Below are 23,679 nucleotides of genomic sequence, written 5' to 3' on the forward strand. Positions count from 1 at the left end.
TAAAGGCAAGTTTAAGCAAAATCTATTGGTTGTGCCATTTTCAATATTTTTCAATGTCATTCCAAAGCTCATGGACAGCTGTGCCATCTTTTTATTTACATTATTTACTAATTTCACTTTAGATTAACCTTAACTTATCCAGGATGAAATAATGTGTACCATCTGTTAATAGCTGTGTTTTTGTCGAGCCTGCGACTTTTGTCGCAGAAAGCTCGACATAGGGATAGTGATCCGGCGGCGGCGGCGGCGGCGTTAGCTAACTTCTTAAAAGCTTTATATTTTAGAAGGTGGAAGGTCTGGATGCTTCATACTTTGTATATGGATGCCTCATGTTACGAAGTTTCCGTCAGTCACATGTCCAATGTCCTTGACCTCATTTTCATGGTTCAGTGACTACTTGAAAAAAAAGTTCAGATTTTTTGTAATGTTAGATTCTCTCTTATTATAAGTAATAGGATAACTATATTTGGTATGTGCGTACCTTGCAAGGTCCTCATGCCCGTCAGACAGTTTTCACTTGACCTCAACCTCATTTCATGGATCAGTGAACAAGGTTAAGTTTTGGTGGTCAAGTCCATATCTCAGATACTATAAGCAATAGGTCTTGTATATTCGGTGTATGGAAGGATTATAAGGTGTACATGTCCAACTGGCAGGTGTCATCTGACCTTGACCTCATTTTCATGGTTCAGTGGTTATAGTTAAGGTTTTGTGTTTTGGTCTGTTTTTCTTATACTGTATGCCATAGGTCTACTTTATTTGGTGTATGGAATGATTGTAAGGTGTACATGTCTAGTGGGCAGGTGTCATCTGACCTTGACCTCATTTTCATGGTTCAGTGGTCAAAGTTAAGTTTTTTGAGTTTTGGTCTTTTTTTCTAATACTATATGCAATAGTTCAACTATATTTGGTGTATGGAAATATTTTATGATCTATTTGGCAGTCACACAGGTTTTATTTGACCTTGACCTCATTTTCAAGGTTCATTGCTCAGTGTTAAGTTTTTGTGTTTTGGTCTGTTTTTCTTAAACTATAAGCAATAGGTCAACTATATTTGTTGTATGGAAGAATTGTTAGCTGTACATGCCTGCCTAGCATGGTTCATCTGACCTTGACCTCATTTTCATGGTTCATTGGTCAATGTTTAGTTTACTTGGTTAATGTTAAGTTTATGTGACAGTTGTAATAAAGCTTTATATTTAGGACTATCAACATAATATCAATGATTAGTAAAGAAGGCGAGACATTTCAGCGTGTGCACTCTTGTATAACCAATACTTAGTATTGAAAACGAATAAGATTCTTTAGTGAGGTCATGAAATCAACACACGATTCTCATTGTTTTTACCGGTAGTTATATTTTATGTGATATTGAATATCAGATCTGATAATATGGTTGTGATATTTTACATGTATGACATTATTAGCTTCAAAATACTTGATTTTTTTAAACAATTTATTTTGAAATGAAATGATGATATTTAGTATATTTAATTTGATCTTGTCAGTTTAGTTTTAATTTATTGTTAGATTGTTTTTTACATATTTATATTTTTCATACAATAAAGTATAATTCAATTGTAGAAGTTATTGATTGTAGAAGAGACTGATTTGTGTGGCTGATTTTTCTGCGTGGTTGGTCAATATTTAATGTCAGTTTAAATGTAGAGCTTATTAGTTCCCTACCAACGAAGTGGAAGGCGACTTTAGGTTTGCACTCCGTCTGTCTGTCTGTCTGTCTGTCCATCCATCAAATCAGTTTTCCACACTTTTTTTCTTCGTACTTGAAGATATTGATTTGATATTTGGTATATTGTTTTATCATGACAAGTTACAGATCAAGTTCGAATTTTGTTCCTGTCTGATGATTTTTTGCAGAGTTATGGTCCTTGGAATTAGAAAATTCACTCAAATAATAATATTTTCTCGCGGTTCGAAGTAAAGCGGGAAAATATTGTATTGACGTTATGGGTAATATGCGTATGGTCCAATCAGAGGGGTTGATTTAGATCCGGGTATGTAGGTATGTTTGATTTGTTTGTCACTTTCTAGCCGCCGTTCGTACGTGCATGACTTAAAATGGACGCCGATATCAGAGAAATAATCCAAGCCGAAGTACAAAGTGCCATACTAGGAACTCAAGATAAACTATTGAACAGCTTTACTTCTCTGCTTGACACACGATTAAATGGTTTCCAGCAAAACATCCAGGATAGCCAGAAGGCATTGTCCGAGTCACAGTTGGCCAAAATCGACGAGACCATGACAGAGACCTTTAAGTTCCGTAAAAGGGGCAATGAAGAACAGTATAAACACAACAAGAAGGTTTTTGTGAAGGTTCTCGAAGCTAACAGCCAGTTAGAATCAGAAAATTTGAACAACGACAACATCCAAACCGCAAAAAGAAAGATTTACGAAGGTATGGAAATGATAAAGTCAAGGCAAAAGCTCATAAAGTTAGCAGATTCTTCAGACGCAGGATGGCGTGTTGTCGACGAATATACTACAAATCCTTTGGCAGAAGATTCCGAAGATGAAAAAAGAATATACAAGGCACAAAGTAGAGCCGATTCCAAGATAAAGAAAGAGAAGGCTAAACGCAAGACCGATCCAAGGCCAACACCTTATAAGACTAAACAACTGGCTCCAGAGAATCCGATTCCAGTTAATACAAACAAGATGTTTCGCCCTGGAAGATGCTTCAATTGTAGTGAAACTGGTCATTGGAGGAGAGAGTGTCCACATGCTACGGTGCAGCATACAAACAAGATAAGTACTAATATGTTTTTATGTAACGTAAGTAGTAGTCCGAGTACACCTTTGTATTCAAAACAAACGTTACGCAACACAACATTCCTTAGCAATACACATACTACGATTAATAGTAATCGTGTTCACTCAGGTATATCACCTGTAGGTAGCTTATTAGAAAATGTCAATAACTGGACAAAGATAGGTGCTAACGAACACGTTATTAATGTTATACAAAACGGGTATGTGATTCCGTTTTTAACAATTCCAGAGAGTGTAGTATTAGAAAATAATAAGTCGGCGTGCAACAATAAGATTTTTGTTGCGGAAGAAATCGAAAAGTTGTTGAAAAAAGGGTGCATAAGCAGAGTAAAAGAACAACCTCATGTTATAAACCCTCTAACTAGCTAACAATGGGTCAAAACTAAGATTGGTATTAGACGCCAGACATATAAATCCACATTTATTTAAATTTCGTCACAAATACGAAGACGCGGTCACAGCTAGACAAATGTTTAACAAAGGAGATTACATTTTTTCATACGATTTGAAAAGTGCATATCATCATATTAGAATTTCACATTTCGACACTACATACCTTGGTTTCAAATGGGGGGATGAATTTTACGTTTACAACGTGTTACCATTTGGCTTGGCAACAAGTGGTTATATTTTCAGTAAAGTAGTTCGGGAAGTCGTAAAACACTGGAGAAGTAAAGGGTTAAAAAATAGTTATGTATTTAGACGATGGATTAGGGGGAGGTTCTTCTTATTCGGAGGCATTAACCGCTAGTGATGCGATTAGAATGATTTAAATCATTTTGGTTTCGAAATAGCACATGAAAAGTGTAATTGGTCTCCAGTACAAAAACTGGAGTGGTTAGGTTTTTGTTGGTGTTTGGAAGAGGGTGTACTGAAAGTCACCGATAAAAGATTGAACAAGTTAAAAAGCGCTTTGAGTGATCTGTTACAGCAATATGAAAAGGGAATGAAATATTTCAAAGTAAGGTCACTTGCTTGTGTTGTTGGACAGATCATCTCAACTCAGGCTGTTTCAGGGGATCTTGCACGTTTAAGATCTAGATTTATGTATGATTGCATACTTACAAGAGAATGCTGGAATTCCAGCGTGATGTTTAGTCTCGAAGCTGTAAATGAATGCAGGTTTTGGTTAGATAATATAGAAAAAATAAATGAGATAGGATCTCAGTTATGTCAGTTGACATACAATGAAGTTCAAGACTATCACGTCTTTTGTGACGCTTCAGAAACAGGTTTCGGGGGTCATTTGACCACAGGTTCAGAGGACGAACCGATAGAGATATACGGAAGTTGGTCTTCCACTGAAAAAGTAAAAAGCTCTACATGGAGAGAACTTGAATCAGTAAAAAGGGTTTTAAGAAATCTTGTGATCAAATTGCATGGTATGACAATTAGAGTTTACACAGACAATAAAAATGTACCACACATTATGAAAGTCGGTAGTAAGAAAAAAGAATTACACAGAAGCGTTATGTCTGTTCATGAAATTTGTCAAGAGAACAAGATCAAACTAAATTTAGTATGGATACCACGCGAGCATAACGATAAAGCAGACAGTCTAAGTAGAAAATCAGATTGTGATGATTGGGAAATCGACGATTGGATTTTTACGTATCTGAATAAGTTATGGGGTCCATATACTTTTGATCGCTTTGCACAGGATTACAATGCAAAATGCAACAAATTCAATTCGAAATTCTGGTGCACAGGTACATCAGGCATTAATGCTTTTTCTGTGTCATGGGATGGCGAGAATAATTGGTTAGTTCCACCACCTCGTTTGGTCCCACAGACCATTAACAAAATAATACTGGATAAAGGTAGTCATACTTTGATTGTTCCTGAGTGGACATCTGCCGCTTATTTGCCAATGTTAGTTGACCAAGTAGGTCATTTTAAATCTTTCATAAGAGATTACAGGTTTTTTCAAGGTGAGAGCCTCACTAAACGAGGAAGGGGTCAAAACGGTATATTTGGCTCGCAGTTCTTAAAATTCAGATTAGTTGCTCTAAATATTAAATGAAAAACATAGATACTTATAATTTTCATTTTCTTAACAGGCATCAGTTTAGGGTAACAAGACATTTCGGCACCCAGACAAATCGGCACCCAAGTCCGAAGACATTTCGGCATCCATTTTGGACAGTTCGGGATCCGGACATTTCGGGACCAAGACAATTCGGCACCTCATTTTTTTTTAAATATATATATTAGGAAAAATAAAAGAATTGTTACCATAATATTATAATCCGTTGATAAAATATACAATAACAAAATTTGAAATCATCATTTAATTAAATCCTAAATGATTGTGTATGAATAGTAAAACATCATTTAATTAAATCATAATTGATTGTTAGATCCATGACGGTGTTTGAATAAACATCATTTAATTAAAATAAAATCATAATTAATTGTAGTTATGCATTAATCAGTATTTTATGTATAAATCTGATAATTTCTCAATAGAGACAAATGAGAAATCAAAAGTGTATAGCTTGTGTTTCAGCTTGTGTTCTCGTTTGATTCTTACATCTGTAAAGACAACACAATATCTGAAAACTATATTTTATTGTTTTAATATTAAAACCCATAAACATAAAAGCGCGTGCAAGCCATAATGAGTAAAAACCCAGAAACATATGTAACACTCCCAAACGTGTCCATCCCCCCAAACGTGTCCGATTCCCCCAAACGTGTCTATTCTCCCCAAACGTGTCCGTAATATTCAATATGGCCCAAACGTGTCCGATTTCAAAACCCCCAAACGTGTCCGATAATTTTTATTCGCCAAAACGTGTCCACTGTTAAACGCCATAACGTCTCACGTCTTTTAGCGCCAACACATGTATGTCCTAAATAAAATCAATAACGTTTACGGCAATTCTATTTAGAGATTTGACAATGATATTACTAAGTTTTTTTGGTTTTCTGAGATATGATGAAATTAGTTCGTTAAGATTTAAAGATGTCGTTATACATGACAATTATTTGATTTTGTATATTAACAAAAGTAAAACTGATCAGTATCGTCAAGGAAACGAAATTCTCATTTCGAAAGGTTTATCCATAGCTTGTCCATACGTTATGTTCATAAGATATTTAGAATTGGCCAATTTCGATTTTGACTCCAATAAATATTTATTTAGGCAGATTTGCAGATCGGGCAAAAATTGTAAACTTATAGATAAAGATAAAAAGCTAAGCTATACGGCGGCTAGGGAGGCTTTATTAGGTAGAGTTAGGTTAGTTTCACCAAATTGTAATATAGGCCTACATTCTTTCAGAGCCGGTGGTGCAACGGCTGCTGCAAATGCAAACGTAAACGAGAGGTGTTTGAAATAACACGGCCGGTGGAAGTCAGACTCTAGCAAAGATCGTTACATTGTTGACTCCACAGAGAAACGTTTACAGGTCTCGAAGGAATTGGGTTTATGATATTTGTTTAGCTCTTATTTATTCTGGCCCCCGTTCTTTGTGTAATTTCTATCAAATACGGCGGGCTGTCGGCAAATTGATATTTGCGTTTGTGTTGTTTTCTTTATAGGCATATGTAGTATAGATAATACTAATATTTTCTCGTGGTTCGAAGTAAAGCGGGAAAATATTGTATTGACGTTATGGGTAATATGCGTATGGTCCAATCAGAGGGGTTGATTTAGATCCGGGTATGTAGGTATGTTTGATTTGTTTGTCACTTTCTAGCCGCCGTTCGTACGTGCATGACTTAAACTTAAGTCATATATATATATATGTATATATGTATTCATTTCAAGAAGTTTTGTTTTTTGTCATCTCTCTCGTTATAGAAGGTGAGGTCCGACTACCTTTTTCCTGAGATAGGCTTGTGCATTGTCGTCGGATACAGGTTTCCACTTAACAAAATATGGTTTTTCCTGGACGGCCTCGACTATCCGTGAGGGAAATATTTTGGAAAGATTTAAGAGAGAATGTTCATTTATAATGTATAGAAGCATTGAATTACAACATGTTTGTTATTTGTTGTTTAATAGAAACAATATTGTATTTGTTATTATAAAATTACATCCGGCGTCCATCAAATACGGCGGGCCGGAGTGTCGGCAAATTGATATTTGCGTTTGTGTTGTTTTCTTTATAGGCATATGTAGTATAGATAATACTCAGTTTTCCACACTTTTTTTCGTCATCCTTGAAGATATTGACTTGATATTTCTTATATAGTTTACACCATGACAAGTTATAGATCAAGTTAGCATCTTGTTCCAGTACAATGAATTTTTAACCGGTAGGGGACAATGTATTGCCATGTAATACTCCCAGAATGCTTGTTTAAACTCCTTTTTTTTTGTCCCTTGTTAAGTTGGCTGGTGCTCTGGAGTTTACTTGTATGTGGCTAATCTATCACTTCATGAGATATGTGTCTTCTCTCTGTTGGGGGTTATGGTTGTTGAGTGGTCTAAGTCATTCATCTACTGTATTACTAGCCTGTCAACACTTAGGTGGTGAGTTCAAACCCTACACATAGCAGCTGGTGCGTTTGTTTCTAATCTGAATTGACTTGGATTGCCAGTTTTCTTGCCAGAGGTTGTGGTTCTCTCTGGGCACGGGGCCTCGGTGGCCGAGTGGTTTAAGTAGTTACTACTGTAATCACTAGCCAGTCAACACTGAGGTTGTGAGTTCGAACCTCGCTTGTGCGGGTACACTCAACTCCAATCTTAATTGACTAGAATTGTCAGTTTTCCTATCGAAGGTCGGTGGTTTTCTCCGGGTACTCCGGCTTCCTCCACCAATAAAAACTGGCCGCCACGAATTAGCCCAAAAGCGGTGCTTAAAAGTAGCGTTAAAACACCAAAAATCAAATCTCTCTGGGCACTCTGGCTTCTTCCACCAATTTAAACTAGCTGCCAAGATTTAGCCAGTTGTTCTAAAAGTGTTGTCAACACTCAATCAATCATCTATCAGAAAAAACGCTTCCATCAATAAACTTACTTGCATAATGTGTTACTTGTATAAAAGGAGATGTGGTAGGATTGCTGGTGAGTCCTAATGATGTGAATGTAAGCATATATAGGTCACCAAACATTACTTTAACAATGAGAAAAATCCATACTGTATAAAAGCTATACAATGCCCTGACATGACAAAATATGACACATTTCAAACAAGAAAACCAGTAGCCTGATTTATGGCAAATCAATAAATGAAAAACAAGTGACTGTGGTAGGGCTAAACATGTTTCTAAGCTCTCAACCCGAGACAGTGGTGTTAATACACAACACAAGAACAAACTGTAAATCAATTGCAAATGGATTAATTCAACAGATTGATATGAAGCACAAAAAAACAACCTAGTCACATAAAAATAAAAGACACTAATCTCAGTGAGGGTGTAGTTACTGAAAGCTTATTCAAGACCAATTACAACTATAAAATAAATGTTGTTCTCCTAGAATATTAAGTAGCGATCAGTATATGGTCTATAGATAGATTGGCATCTATTATTAAGTTTTTCTATGTACAAGGGTATGGATGGACAGATTTTAATTTCTGTATTATAATTTTTTTCATTTTTTCTTATTTAATTATTCTGTGTAAAGCCCATTATTCTCTATTTTGTAAACCCCATCATGTACTATTTACCCAGTATATCATAATAGAGTGACATTTAACTGTCTGTGAGAGGTTTAGCTAGCTATAAAACCAGGTTTAATCCACAATTTTCTACATAAGAAAATGCCTGTACAAGTCAGAAATATGACAGTTATCCATTCATTGGATAGGTTTGAGCTTTGGATTTTGCCATTTGATTACATTTCCATTATGAATTTTTCTCTGAGGTCGGTATTTTTTTTTTTTTTTACTTTTTGCACAATTTAAACTAGGTGTGGCCATCACAACAGTTATTTCAACAAGAACGAAATTTGCATCAACAAATTTCATTGATCTTCATGGGTTAAACCATGAAAGAAGCATAATTATAAGAAATCAACAAAGATGTTATATTTTCACAAAATGTGGTGAATTAAAACAATTTAATTATTCTACTGTTTCCTTTATTGGTTAACTGAAATCTTAAAACGTTTAAGCTCTTTTCCAATATACATTTAAAATCAGGATATCCAACAGAATATCTTGCAATCATAATTTTAGTCCAAATTTAAGGATGTTCACTCCTCTTGTTTTTGAATTTTTGTCAGATATTCGGAATCCTCTGGTTTTATCCATGTAGTGCCATTAAAAATTTTGCCCACTAAGCCCTACTTTTCTTTTCATAATTTTATAACATATAGTTTAAAAAGCCATATTTGAAAATCTTGTAAAATCCTTGTTATTTTTTCATAGTTTTTGATAGAATAAACTGTTAACACAGAGATATGTCTCACCTTTTTGTAATTTTGATAATGCAAATGTTGAAATTAAAAGAGCAATACTTTAACATGTAAGTTATGCAAATATTCAAAGTCAATGAACCATGACTGAAGGTACATGGCTAAACAATCTCCATGGAAATGAGATGTGCAAATGCTAATACAACTGCATACCAAATACCATTGACTTATCATAAGTCATTTCCTTTAAACAAACCTAAAGACAAACATTAACTTGTAAACTATGTAAAAGTTTCAAGGTCAATGAACCATGATGAGGAGGTGGGGCTATATAATATCTATGGTAACTAGACTTGCAAATGCCAATAAATTTGCATACCAAATATCATTGACTTAACATTAGCGGTTCATCTTAAACTGATCTAATCACAAACTAAAACATGTAAACTAAGTTTCAAAGTAAATTGACCATGACCGAGGGGGCGGGGCCAAATGTTTTCCATGGAAATGAGATGTGCCAAACTGCCAATGCTTATACAACTGCATACCCAATTAACATTGGCCTACCACTAATGGTTCCCCTTGAACTGACCTAATCACAAACTAAAACAAGTAAACTAAGCAAAAGTTTCAAAGTCAATTGACCATGACTGAGGGGGCGGGGCCAAATATTTTCCATGGAAATGAGATGTGCCAATGCTTATACAACTGCATACCAATTAACATTGGCCTACCACTAATGGTTCCCCTTGAACTGACCTAATCACAAACTAATACATGTAAACTAAGCAAAAGTTTCAAAGTCAATAGACCATGACTGAGGGGGCAGGGTCAAATAATCTCCATGGAAATGAGATGTGCCAATGCTTATACCAAATATCATTGACCTACCACTAGTGGTTCACCATACACTTGACCTAATCACAAACTAATACAATGTTGACGCCGCCACTGCCGGAAACAGCATACCTATGTCTCGCTTTTTGACTTCATCAAGGCGAGACAAAAACAGTGCCAATGTTAATAGTATAAAAAATCTAGAGAGAATCATTTCCCGCTAAATTTTCAACGGCATTTATATCTCAAAAACAAGCACACGGACCCTTCATTTTTTTCTGCTTTTTTAGTTCCGTTATTTATATACTATCAATTTATAATAGTCTTTTAAAAAACTTGTTATTTTGAAACAGAGTAGGGAACATCCTTAACATAATGTACATATGCTCTCAATCCAGCAGCCTGGGCTAATGAATAAAACCTGAGACTTAACTATAACACACAGTAGTCTCAGTTAAAACATAACAAATTCTTTACCTGAAAAAACCCAAAAATAATATCTGGTGTTATAGAAATAAATATAATGAATAAATAATTAAAAAAAATAAATGTGTAAATGGGATTTCTTTAATAAGTATGATATTCAAAGAGCATGTTCTGTTGCACAAACAAACGAAATTTCGAATACCTGTATTAAGTCTCCTCATCTTGAACACTGCTGATTTTAGAAAACCTGAAAAAAGGATTTACAATGATAAACAGATATTTGAGCTTGGAGTGTAAACTCATAAACAATGAATTGTTCTTAAAAGAGTACCTAACTTTTACAAATTATACATAAGAGCTCTCAAATCTGGATCCTGATTAGAAAATAAAGCAGTATCACGTAAACAACCTGAACTATATAGGCTTCTACAGCCTGCTGATTTACAAATATCAGACATGAATAAGTTAAACGTTCTTTTTGATACAGTTTTTGCATAATACCATATATCTACTTTGTGTTCTATAGTAGATGTTAAAACTTCTCTGCTCAGACAATTAAACAAAAAATCTGCTTTTGGGTCAGTTTTTCTAATAAGTAAGCGAAGTCCTGCAATAGGACAGAAAGCCTTCCAAGGTGATGCACACATGCGCTCCTTTTCTAAATCCTGACAGTTGAAAAGATTTATAGTCTCACGGTTAATGACAACATACTCTGTACCGTCAGCATCTGTGTTAAAGTCAAATGAATCTATTTTCAATTGCTTCTGGTTCTCTTTAGTCAACGAAAGAAAGTTTATTGTAATACAGAACCATACACTTTGTCTTAATGAGAGAGCATTACAATTTGACCGATATACATATCTACACAATAATTTCAGTTCCTCTTTGTCAATATTTTCCCTGTATCTGCACTTGGATAACAAACCCTTCTTTTCGAGAATTTTTATCTTTGCATCTAATAAAGCATTACTCTCCTTGAATGCAGAATCTCTTACTATGTCAAAGTCTCTTTTAATATTTTTAAAATAGCGATTTAATGCAGCTCGAGCATTCTTCATTGTATGTTTTTTATAAATGGTGGGATTCACATGTCTATAACTTATATTTTCATTTGCTTTTGTCATAGGTTTGGTCTCAGCATAAAAATACTTCAACTTTTCATTTAAATCCTCTGCAGATATATTTTCTAAATCCGTATCTTCTCCCGAAGTTTCTTTGCTCCATTCTAAAATGGAAAAAAAAAGAATATTCATACTGATTCATAGTTTTCATAAATAACGAAGGATGTGAATAACGTTAAACTGTTTATATTGCATCCATTTGCTGTCTTGTTTTCTGTGTCAATAATATTTCTTCCTTAAAGTCATATGAAACAAGTTTCTTGAAATTTTAATGTTATCCAGATTATTGAACCATCAGGAACATATATATTGTTAGATATACTGTTCCCAGAACCAATGCATGCATATATACTTAACTTAGTCTTGCATGCACTTTTTTATATTTATTACACATCTATAACGTATTATCAACAAATATTATTTCATTCAGTTGTTGTTGATCACAAGCTACCTAATCAACTTTCGAGTTTGTTGCCGAAGTTTACCAGATCGTGACCTAAAAAGTTGGTACCATAACCCCCAAAATCATTCTAAAAATGAAAAAAGTCCCCCTCCTCCAAAACCCCCCAATTTTTTTTTTAAATTTTGAAGATTATATTCTTTTCAGGAAAAATGTACAATTTCTGATCATTTTTGGGGGTTCATTTTGTTTTTCTTCAAAAATTTGAAATTTCAAAAATTTTGAAGAAAAAAAATATGAGCCCCCAAATTTTTTTTTTTAAATCCCCCCCTTCCCCTCCCCAAACTTTTTTCCCCTAATTCCTGAACATTTGGGGCAATTAGCTACAAACTCAATCCAAGCCTTCCCTTAGTGATATGGAACTTTGTGGTACAACTTCAGAGAGATCCATACACTAACCCAAATGTTATTGTCTGGAAACTACAAAAATGCTTGTTTTTGGCCCCTAATTCCTAAACTGATGGTACCATAACCCCCAAAATCATTCCAAACCTTCTTTTTGTGGTATTGAACCTTTTGGTAAAATTTCAAAGAGATCCATTCACTTAAACTAAAGTTGTTTTTCAGAAACCAAATGTGTCTTAGGACGACAACGACATGATGGCATTAAACATTATACGAACACAAATTTTTTTGTGGTCGTATAAAAACAAATATGATATACAGGAACAAAAGAGAACCACTGAATTACAATCTCCCGACTTGGGACAGGCACATAGAATGTGGCTGGGTTAAACATGATTAGTATATTATATTACACATAAAAGACTTAGTATAGGTCATTGAAGCAAGAAATCTAAATCATACTTATATTTGTAGAGATATTACCAATTGATTGTCTCAAATGTTAAAAAAAGCCAGTGTCAGTGCAGCAATGACATGTAGGTTACAGTGACCTCATGACAAGATGGTGAAATATTCCTGATTATGTATATTTAAACAGTTTAGATGAATTTTTTACTTAAAGTAACTTAGTAAGTTATAGTTACCAAATTAAAAAGTGTTGGGTATGTGTAGATACACCATAGGAGGGACTAAATTCCACGAGAAAGAATTGCTTTCGAGTGAAATTAAGTCCATCCTATGGTGTATCTACACATAGCCAATCACTTTTTTATTTTGGTAAATGACATGTGTCAAAGTTCACAACTGATATCACGTGATGAAAAGTGCTTTTCCCGCTGCATTATCAATCTGCGGGTTTCAGTCGTCTGAAATGGCTGCAAAAATGGAGGTCAGTGACATTGACTTTTTAAACTTTTTCTACAACAGTAAACTGTTCGGGCTCAGAGGTGTGGACCAGTTCGAACTTGGAAATGATCAGACGGGAAGCTATATTTTATTCAAGGGCAGAGCCAACAAAACGTACTATGGTAAGTTTCATTTTTCTTACAATTTTGTAGTATTTGTGCTTTTATTGTGTATTTCAATTGGTTCTTTTGTGTATTTGGGTCATTGACACTTGACTGACGATTTTCAGAAAATCCAGGTGTCTTCGTCTTCTTTTATGGAAAACAATAAGGTAAACACGGGTATATTGTGTCATGTGTATGCTTATTACATTTTACCCAATCCAGGCCAAATAAAATTGCTTTATATTTCAATAATCAGTTTTGTTCAATGTATGATTTTTATGTCACTGAATGTCAATACTTCATTTTTTTTCAGGTGGACTCAGATCAGTGGAACCTAAGTGCCCAAGTCTTAAAACACTACCTTCAAAACCCTGTACTTTTCAAGAATTATCACGGAACAGTATTTGAATATTGTACGTGATCTGAATGGGACAGCCTTTTACAGGAGACCTCTAGATTAAGGACGTACATGTAATGTTTGGTAAACAGTCAGTAGGCGTTAACAAAGTATCTAATATTATGAAAACGGAAAATCGTGAACCATCAAATAGTGCTGGAGGAGGCTTTGGAAGTTTGTTGACTGGATGCATGTTCAATTCTAATAATGGAGGTTAATTACAATGTATATGTGTGATTAATTCAGTATTTGTGGATTATGTTGAATGGTTTTGGTGTCTTTCATTCAAAGGAATGTTTTTATAATGGAATTATGTGCACCTTTTTTTTTGTAGTGAATTTGTTTGTATTATGGAATTATGTGCATCTTTTTTGGTAGGATCAAAGGATTTATATATGTGGAGTTCAGTCTCACATTTTTTAAAAATTAATACAGTTATTAAAATTCATTGTTATACATGTACCATAGTTTGTTTGATATTCCATTGACAAAGTGTGAGGGTATCTACACATACACCACAGTTCCATGTCAGCCCTCTGATTGGTTTACCAGATGCTTGAAAATGGTCTTGTGGTGTATGTTAGATACCTCACACTTTTAGCCAGAAACTACAATGTAACACATTTTCTTTCCTGAAATATTTTTTCAACCCAAAAACTAAAGTGTTGGGTAGTTGTCTCATTGGTGAATACCCCGTATCCTTTCTTTTTCATATAATAAGTATAACAATGAATTTTAATAACTGTATTATTTTTTAAAAAAAATGTGAGACTGAACGCCACATATATAAATCCTCTAATCCTACCAAAAAAGATGCACATAATTCCATAATGCAAACAAATTCACTACAAAGAAAAAAGGTGCACATTATTCCATTATACAAACATTCCTTTGAATGAAAGACACCAAACCATTCAATATAATCCACAAATACTGAATTGATCACACATATACATTTTAATTAACTTCCATTATTAGAATTGAACATGCATCCAGTCAATAAACTTCCAAAGCCTCCTCCAGCACTATTTGATGGTTCACGATTTTCCGTTTTCATGATATTAGATAATATGTTAACGCCTACTGACTGTTCACCAAACTTTACATGTACGTCCTTAATCAATAGGTCTCCGGTAACAGGTTGTGCCATTCAGATCAAGTACAATATTCAAATACTGTTCATAAATCTTGAAAAGTACACGGTTTTGAAGGTAGTGTTTTAAGATTTTGGCACTTAAGTTCCACTGATTAGAGTCCACCTGAAAAAATGAAGTCTTGACATTCAGTGACATAAAAATCATACATTGAACAAAACTGATTATTGAAATATAAAACAATTTTATATGGCCAGGATTGGGTAAAATGTCATAAGCATACACACGACACAATATACCCGTGTTTACCTTATTGTTTTCCATAAAAAAAGCACCTGTTGTAGCGCGGACCTCGAGGAAGACACCTGGATTTTCTGAAAACCGTCAGTCAAGTGTCAATGACCCAAATACACAAAAGAACGAATTGAAATACACAATAAAAGCACAAATATTACAAAATTGTAAGAAAAATGAAACTTACCATAGTACGTTTTGTTGGTTCTGCCCTTGAATAAAGTATAGCTTCCCGTCTGATCATTTCCAAGTTCGAACTGGTCCATGGACAGATTCCAATGCTTGTCCACACCTCTAAGCCCGAACAGTTTACTGTTGTAGAAAAAGTTTTAAAAGTCAATGTCACTGACCTCCATTTTTGCATCCATTTCAGACGACTGAAACCCGCAGATTGATAATGCAGCGGGAAAGGCACTTTTCATCACGTGATATCAGTTGTGAACTTTGACACATGTCATTTACCAAATAAAAAAGTGATTGGCTATGTGTAGATACACCATAGGATGGACTAAATTTCACTCGAAAGCAGAGCTTTCTCGTGGAATTTAGTCCCTCCTATGGTGTATCTACACATACCCAACACTTTTTAATTTGGTAACTATAACTTATTATATAAAAAAGAAAGGATACGGGGTATTCACCAATGAAACAACTACCCAACACTTTGGTTTTAGGGTTGAAAAATATTCCAGGAAAGAAAATGTGTTACATTGTAGTTTCTGGCTAAAAGTGTGAGGTATCTAACATACACCACAGGACCATTTTCAAGCATCTGGTAAACCAATCAGAGGGCTGACATGGAACTGTGGTGTATGTGTAGATACCCTCACACTTTTTCAATGGAAAATCAAACAAACTATGGTACATGTTACAAAGTTTGAAACTCAAACAAAGTCAATAAAGCATGAAATGTAGGTCACGGTGGATGTTGACTGCTGAACCCAATTTTTGACATTTTTACCTATAACTAGTATGTCTGTTAGTTTTGCTCACACAGTTGCCAATATAATGGAATTCAACATGACTGTCATACAAGTGAGAGGTGAAGCTAGCTATAAAACCAGATCTAATCCATCATTTTCTATATATATAAAGGAAATGCTTGTTTCAAGTCAGGAATATGACAGTTGTTTTCCATTGGTTTGAGCTTTTGATTTGCCATTAATATATATTTGATAATTAAGGGACTTTCCATTATGAATTTTCATTGGAGCTTGGTATGAGCCCCCAAATTTTTTTTTTAAATCCCCCCCTTCCCCTCCCCAAACTTTTTGAACCCCCAAATTTTTTTTTGAAATTTTGAAGATTATTTTCTTTTCAGGAAAATGTACAATTTCAGAGAGTTCCATAAAATTTAACACAAGTTATTGTCTGGAAACAAGAAAAATGCTTGTTTTTGGTCCCTTTTTCCCCCTAATTTCGAAACATTTGGGGCAATTACCCCCAAACTCAATCCCAGCCTTTCCTTTGTGGTATGGAACCTTGTAGTACAATTTCAAAGAGATCCATACACTTAAACTCAAGTAATTGTCTGGAAACTAGAAAAATGCTTGTTTTTGGCCCCTTTTTTCCCCTAATTCCTGAACATTTGGGGCAATTAGCTACAAACTCAATCCAAGTCTTCCCTTAGTGATATGGAACTTTGTGGTACAATTTCAGAGAGATCCATACACTAACCCAAATGTTATTGTCTGGAAACTACAAAAATGCTTGTTTTTGGCCCCTAATTCCTAAACTGATGGTACCATAACCCCCAAAATCATTCCAAACCTTCTTTTTGTGGTATTGAACCTTTTGGTAAAATTTCAAAGAGATCCATTCACTTAAACTAAAGTTGTTTTTCGGAAACCAAATGTGTCTTAGGACGACAACGACATGATGGCATTAAACATTATACGAACACAAATTTTTTGTGGTCATATAAAAACAAATATGATATACAGGAACAAAAGAGAACCACTGAATTACAATCTCCCGACTTGGGACAGGCACATAGAATGTGGCTGGGTTAAACATGATTAGTATATTATATTACACATAAAAGACTTAGTATAGGTCATTGAAGCAAGAAATCTAAATCATACTTATATTTGTAGAGATATTACCAATTGATTGTCTCAAATGTTAAAAAAGCCAGTGTCAGTGCAGCAATGACATGTAGGTAACGGGAATTTCTCGCTGCATTGAAGACCTGTTGGTGATCTTCTGCTGTTGTCTGTTCTATGGTCGGGTTGTTGTCTCTTTGACACATTCCCCATTTCCATTCTCAATTTCAATTTTACAGTGACCTCATGACAAGATGGTGAAATATTCCTGATTATGTATATTTAAACAGTTTAGATGAATTTATTACTTAAAGTAACTTAGTAAGTTACAAAGTTTGAAACTCAAACAAAGTCAATAAAGCATGAAATGTAGGTCACGGTGGATGTTGACTGCTGAACCCAATTTTTGACATTTTTACCTATAACTAGTATGTCTGTTAGTTTTGCTCACACAGTTGCCAATATAATGGAATTCAACATGACTGTCATACAAGTGAGAGGTGAAGCTAGCTATAAAACCAGATCTAATCCATCATTTTCTATATATATAAAGGAAATGCTTGTTTCAAGTCAGGAATATGACAGTTGTTTTCCATTGGTTTGAGCTTTTGATTTGCCATTAATATATATTTGATAATTAAGGGACTTTCCATTATGAATTTTCATTGGAGCTTGGTATCTTTTTTATTTTACTTCTTCTTGTACATGCCTACTTCCCAAAATGCAATATTTACATAAGTTACAAATGATCCAATTACTTATACTGTGGATTCATTATTATTCGTTGGATACCAATTTTCGTAGATTTCGTGGGTATCGGTGAACCACGAAATTAAAAGATCAACGAATGACAAATTTTCTTAAGGCTTGTATGAAGACATCGTCAAAACCACGAAATTAAATATCCACGAACACGCAAGTTTTCCTTCATCCACGAAAATTGGTACCCACGAAAATAAATGAATCCACAGTACATGTACATGTTATGGTTCATGGTTGCAGAGATATAAATTTGAATATAATATTGAAATAAATGCTGTTTCTTTTTCTATTTATTCAAAGTGAGGAATCACATTTTTTAGCAAGAAAGGCAGAACTTAAATCTTTGAAATGAAATATATATTTTGTGTCGGTTAACATGGATCTTTAAACTGAAAGTAAAGAATTTAACAAAACTTCTGCAGGCATCCTGTATCCTGCATTGATATGAAAGCAATTTTATCCCACATTGCAATCAATTGTACGTCATAGAAGGGAAATTTGCATTATGATTTCAAAGAAAGCCTATTTAGGCTTAGCAGGCAAGGTAGATAACTCATAAACTTTAAGTATTTTTCAAATTTCTATAACTTTTAATTATCACCAATTAAATAAAAACAGTTAACATAGTCATGATAGTTAGTTAATAATAAAATTAAGTATATATGTCATGTATGTTAAGCAGCATCTAACTTATCTTTGTCCATCATGTCCTTAAAGCTTGTATCATGTGTGTAGTTGTATTATATTAGACACAATTCATACAGTTCCTTCATTATTAGTTTTGGAGAGTTAATATTAAACACACAATTGGCAAATGGTTTATTAGTAGTCATAAAACCTTAAGATGGTTGATTGATTGCTGATTGCTTAACATCCACTTGTCCACTGGTTCTTAAGATGGAATTGCATTTTAAGTGTAAACATTGTCAGAAGATGACACAACATAAGTTAGATGCTGACATGGGAACAATGTCTGAGGTGCTGACAGTATGGCCTTCTTGAGTTTGGTGTACCAAAGGTTCATTAAAATTGCTCTGGGGCAACAATTCAGTCACTGTGGTCTATATTTCATGCCTAAGTTGCAATATGGGACAATGTTGAAGAAAGTGATTCTTCTTGCTAGACAGAACAGTAGCAATTGTAACTTCTGATTGAAAATTCATGTTTTATGTCCTCTCATGAACATTATGTGTAGTAGTTCATGTTTTATGTCCTCTCATGAACATTATGTGTAGTAGTTCATGTTTTATGTCCTCTCATGAACATTATGTGTAGTAGTTAATGATCTGTATCATTCATTTCTTGTATTGCAGTTGCTCGCAAACTTTGAGCCGTATATAATTTTGAACATTTAGCGTTTCGGCTAATGTCAGACATAAAGTTAGAAAAAAATCTGCTTGAAAGAGACTGGGCAGTGTACCATACGTTAACAGATTCAAAATCTAAATTTACAATATTGTCCTTCACACAACGGTTAAAGAGTGTCTTCGCTTCTGGGGCTGTTTTCTTAATAAAAAGCCTTAAAGCTGCAACCGGGCATGATTTATGTCCATGTATTGCGTACATACGTTCATTGACTGGCCCCGTTTCACTTGTTTCTCCACCATGAACATTTTTTTGCTGTGTTTTGTGATTAATTACAACATATTCATCTCCATTTGTATCTTTGAGGAAATCAAAAGAATCTTTTAAGAGTTGTTGATGAAACTTAAGCCCTCTTGAAACGAAATGAATTGACAAGAAATACCACACACGGAGACGCAAGATTACTGGCGTACAACTCTTCTGATATATATAATCTCTTATTTTCTTGAGGTCGTCCATTTCAATAATGTCCTTGTGCTGTGTAGGACGCGAAAGTCCAGATTTGGTCATCATTTTTAGTGTAGAGTCCAGCATATTGTTACTGTTCCTAAATTCTTTATCCCGAACAATATCAATGTTTCTCTGCAAGTCCTTTAAATGACGATTTAAAGCTGACCGAACATTTATGAATGTATTTCTATGGTAAACAGATGCATATTTTTCTGGCATACGTGAAGCCCTTTTTTCTTGATATTTAGGTTTGAATTCAGCATAGAAATGCTTAAGATTGTTGTTGAGATCTTCTTTAGATATGGATTCTAAATCAACCTCTGAACCTGTTGTTTCCACACTCCATTCTGAGAAAATAAAAAAATTACACGTTGTAAAAGTTGAAAACATTACAAAAATAGTATATTATTATTACATATCAATTTCTAAAATAAAAGCAATCATATGTTGATTATGTAATTAATAAAAATTTGAGAACATAACTTTTTCTCTTATCAATAAATTCTGATTTCTTTTTAATTGATTTCCATTACTATTGAACACAAGACTTTTTTTTGTGTATAAACCAATCAGCTACCTAGTAGGTAGTGAAAAATGTTGAAAACAGCTTACAATGCTATGACATTACTCTTTGTTTCGACATATTTGGTATTTTTTCACATAGAACACGACTTTCATTAATGTTTACCGTAAAAATGAAGTCAGTGGCACTAATATTATTTTACATCATTAAAACGGAAATTTATGTTACAACAACATATATAAAATTGAGAATGGAAATGGGGAATGTGTCAAAGAGACAACAACCCAACCATAGATCAGACAACATATCCATTTTTAAGAAAAATCTATACATTTGTTTAATTGGTGATTGATGATTTTAAGACAAATTTAAGTGTGTTAACACATTTTTTTAAGTGCTTTCTATACAAACATTTACCTATTTCGAAAGTATTCATTCAGTAAAATTACAGACTGAGGGTGTGGGGCCAATAATCTCCATGCATACATGTATAAGATGTGTTTATGCTAATACATGTACAACAGTTACAACTGCTTATCATGTGCATATGAAATATCATTGAATTACCATTTGTGGTTCAGCTTACAGTGACATAATCTACAAATGTATTAGCAAAGCAAAAATTTCAAAGTCAATAGATCATGACTGAGAGAGTGGGGGACAAATAATCACCCAGAAAATGAGATGTGTCAATGCTAATTTAAACTCCTTACCAAATATCATCGAAATATCAATAGCTGTTCCTTTAAAACTGACCTTATCAAAAACTTTTTTTTTCAGTTAAAAAGAAAAGTTTCATACATGAAGACTAGACATATATATGCTGCTACCCAACAATTATTTAAGATTCCCAATCTACCTTAAGGTTTGATAAATATATGTGGGTGGAAGAAAGTGGTGTAGGGGAAAGAAGAACAAGAGGCTCTCAAGAGCCTGAATCGCTCACCTGTATTTCAGAGGAGAAGATTTTTAAATGTTAGCAAACTTGATGAACAAATTGTGTAAAATTGTCTTTAAAGGGCAATAACTCCTTAAGGGGTCAATTGACAATTTTGGTCATATTAACTTTTTTGTAGATCTTACTTTGGTGAACATTATTGCTGCTTACAGTTTATATATATCTATAATAATATTCAAAATAATAACAAAAAACTGCAAAATTTTGTTAAAACTACCAATTCGGTGACAGCAACCCAACAATGGGTTGTTCAATTCGTCTGATAATTTGAGGGCCTATAGATCTTGACCAATTAAACAATTACCCCATGTCACATTTGCTCTAAAAGATTTAGTTTTTGAGATATAAGCCAATAAAATGCTTCGCTGGGCGCAGCTTGATACGACCGCAGAGGTCGAACCCTGAACAGTTGGGGCAAGTATGGACACAACATTCAAGCTTGATACAGCTCTGAATTTGGATTGTGATTAAATATTTGACACAGCATAGGTTCTGACACAGAAAGAATGTGGTCTAAGAACTTCAATTTTTTTAATTTACCTATTATGGTCCAATGTCCAAAATCAAAATACATGTTTAGATTCAGCATATCAAAGAACCCCATATATTCAATTTTTGTTGAAATCAAACAAAGTTTAATTTTGGACCCCAACTTGGACCAACTTGAAAACTGGTCCCATAATAAAAAATCTAAACACATGTTTAGATTCAGCATATCAAAGAACCCCAAAAATTCAATTTTTGTTAAAATCAAACTAAGTTTAATTTTGGACCCTTTGGACCTTAATGTAGACCAATTTAAAAAACGGGACCCAAAATTAAAAATCTAAATACACGGTTAGATTTGGCATATCAAAGAACCCCAATAATTAAATTTTTGATGAAATCAAACAAAGTTTAATTTTTGACCCTTTTGACCTCAATATGAACCAATTTGATAGCGGGCCCACAAATAAAAAATCTAAATACATGGTTAGATTCAGCATATCAAAGAACCCCATATATTCAATTTTTGTTGAAATCAAACAAAGTTTAATTTTGGACCCTTTTGACCTCAATGTGGACAAAGTTGATAACGGGGCCCAAAAATCAAAAATCTAAATACATGGTTAGATTCAGCATATCAAAGAACCCCATATATTCAATTTTTGTTGAAATCAAACAAAGTTTAATTTTGGACCCCGATTTGGACCAACTTGAAAACTGGGCCCATAATCAAAAATCTAAATACATGTTTAGATTCAGAATATCAAAGCACCCTAAATATTCAATTTTTGTTAAAATCAAACTAAGTTTAATTTTGGACCCTTTTGACCTTAATGTAGACCAATTTGAAAACGGAACCAAAAATTAAGAATCTAAATACACGGTTAGATTCGGCATATCAAAGAACCCCAATAATTCAAGAATAAAACCCCATTGAAATTGATCAAGAAATAAGCAATTTATACGAAGTATCTTCTTTTGCACAATACTGTGCAATTGAATATTTCTTGCTATTGTGCAATACTGTACAATTGACAATTTCTTGCTATTGCAAAATATTGTGCTATTGGATATTTCTTGCTATTGCGCAATACTGTGCAATTGAAGATTTCTTGCTATTGCGCAATACTGTGCAATTGAAGATTTCTTGCAATTGTGCAATACTGTGCAATTGAAAATTTCTTGCTATTACACAATACTTATTATATAATAATTTACACATCCTGTTTGGTGTGTATCTCCTACCATATCATTATTATTTGCTTTTAAATATTAATCAGAAATAACCAACTTAAAATGGAAAATTTTAAAAGAAAAAAAAAAGGAAAAAAAGAAAAAAAAAGAAAAAAAAAAAATTCCCCCCCCCCAAATTTTTTGAACCCCCTTATGATTCATCACCCCCAAACTCAATCCCAGCCTTTCCTTTGTGGTATGGTACCTTGCAGTACAATTTCAGAGAGATCCATACACTTGAACACAAGTTATTGTCTGAAAACTAGAAAAATGCTTATTTTTGGCCCCTTTTTGGCCCCCAATTTCTAAACGTTTCGGGCAATTACCCCCAAACTCAATTCCAGCTTTCCCTTTGTGATATGGAACCTTGTAGTACAATTTCAGAAATATCCAAACACTTACACACAAGTTATTGTCATGAAACTAGAAAAATGCTTGTTTTTTGCCCCTTTTTTGGCCCCTAATTCCTAAAATTTTGAGGCAATTACCCCCAAAATCAATTACAGCCTTCCCTTTGTGATATGGAACCTTGTGGTACAATGTCAGAGAGATCCATACACTTACACACAAGTTATTGTCTGGAAGTTACAAAAATGCTTATTTTTGGCCCCTTTTTGGCCCCTAATTCCTTAACTGTTGGTACCATAAACCCCAAAATCAATCCCCACCTTCCTTTCGTGGTATTGAACCTTATGGTAAAATTTCATGGAGATCCATTCACTTAAACTAAAGTTAGAGTGCGAAAACCAATGTGTCTTCGGACGACGCC

The 23,679-nt window shown here is 34.0% G+C and overlaps 1 protein-coding gene across 2 annotated transcripts in view; it reads right to left on the minus strand.

Moving 5' to 3' along the window:
* Positions 1-8,962: 8,962 nt before the first annotated feature.
* LOC127707827 (uncharacterized) overlaps positions 8,963-23,679 on the minus strand; it is a 29,131-nt gene continuing 14,414 nt past the window's right edge. Inside the window, exon 4 of one of the 2 annotated variants that reach the window (XM_052212577.1) lies at positions 8,963-11,592. In XM_052212577.1, coding sequence (XP_052068537.1) covers positions 10,706-11,592 — 887 coding nt within the window. In that variant the 3' untranslated portion in view covers positions 8,963-10,705. Of the gene's footprint in view, positions 11,593-18,464; positions 20,058-23,679 lie in introns of those variants that run through there. The other variant, XM_052212578.1, reaches the window with a different exon arrangement.

Source organism: Mytilus californianus, unplaced genomic scaffold (genome assembly GCF_021869535.1).
Source record: "Mytilus californianus isolate M0D057914Y unplaced genomic scaffold, xbMytCali1.0.p SCAF_7, whole genome shotgun sequence".
NCBI classification, from domain to species: domain Eukaryota; kingdom Metazoa; phylum Mollusca; class Bivalvia; order Mytilida; family Mytilidae; genus Mytilus; species Mytilus californianus.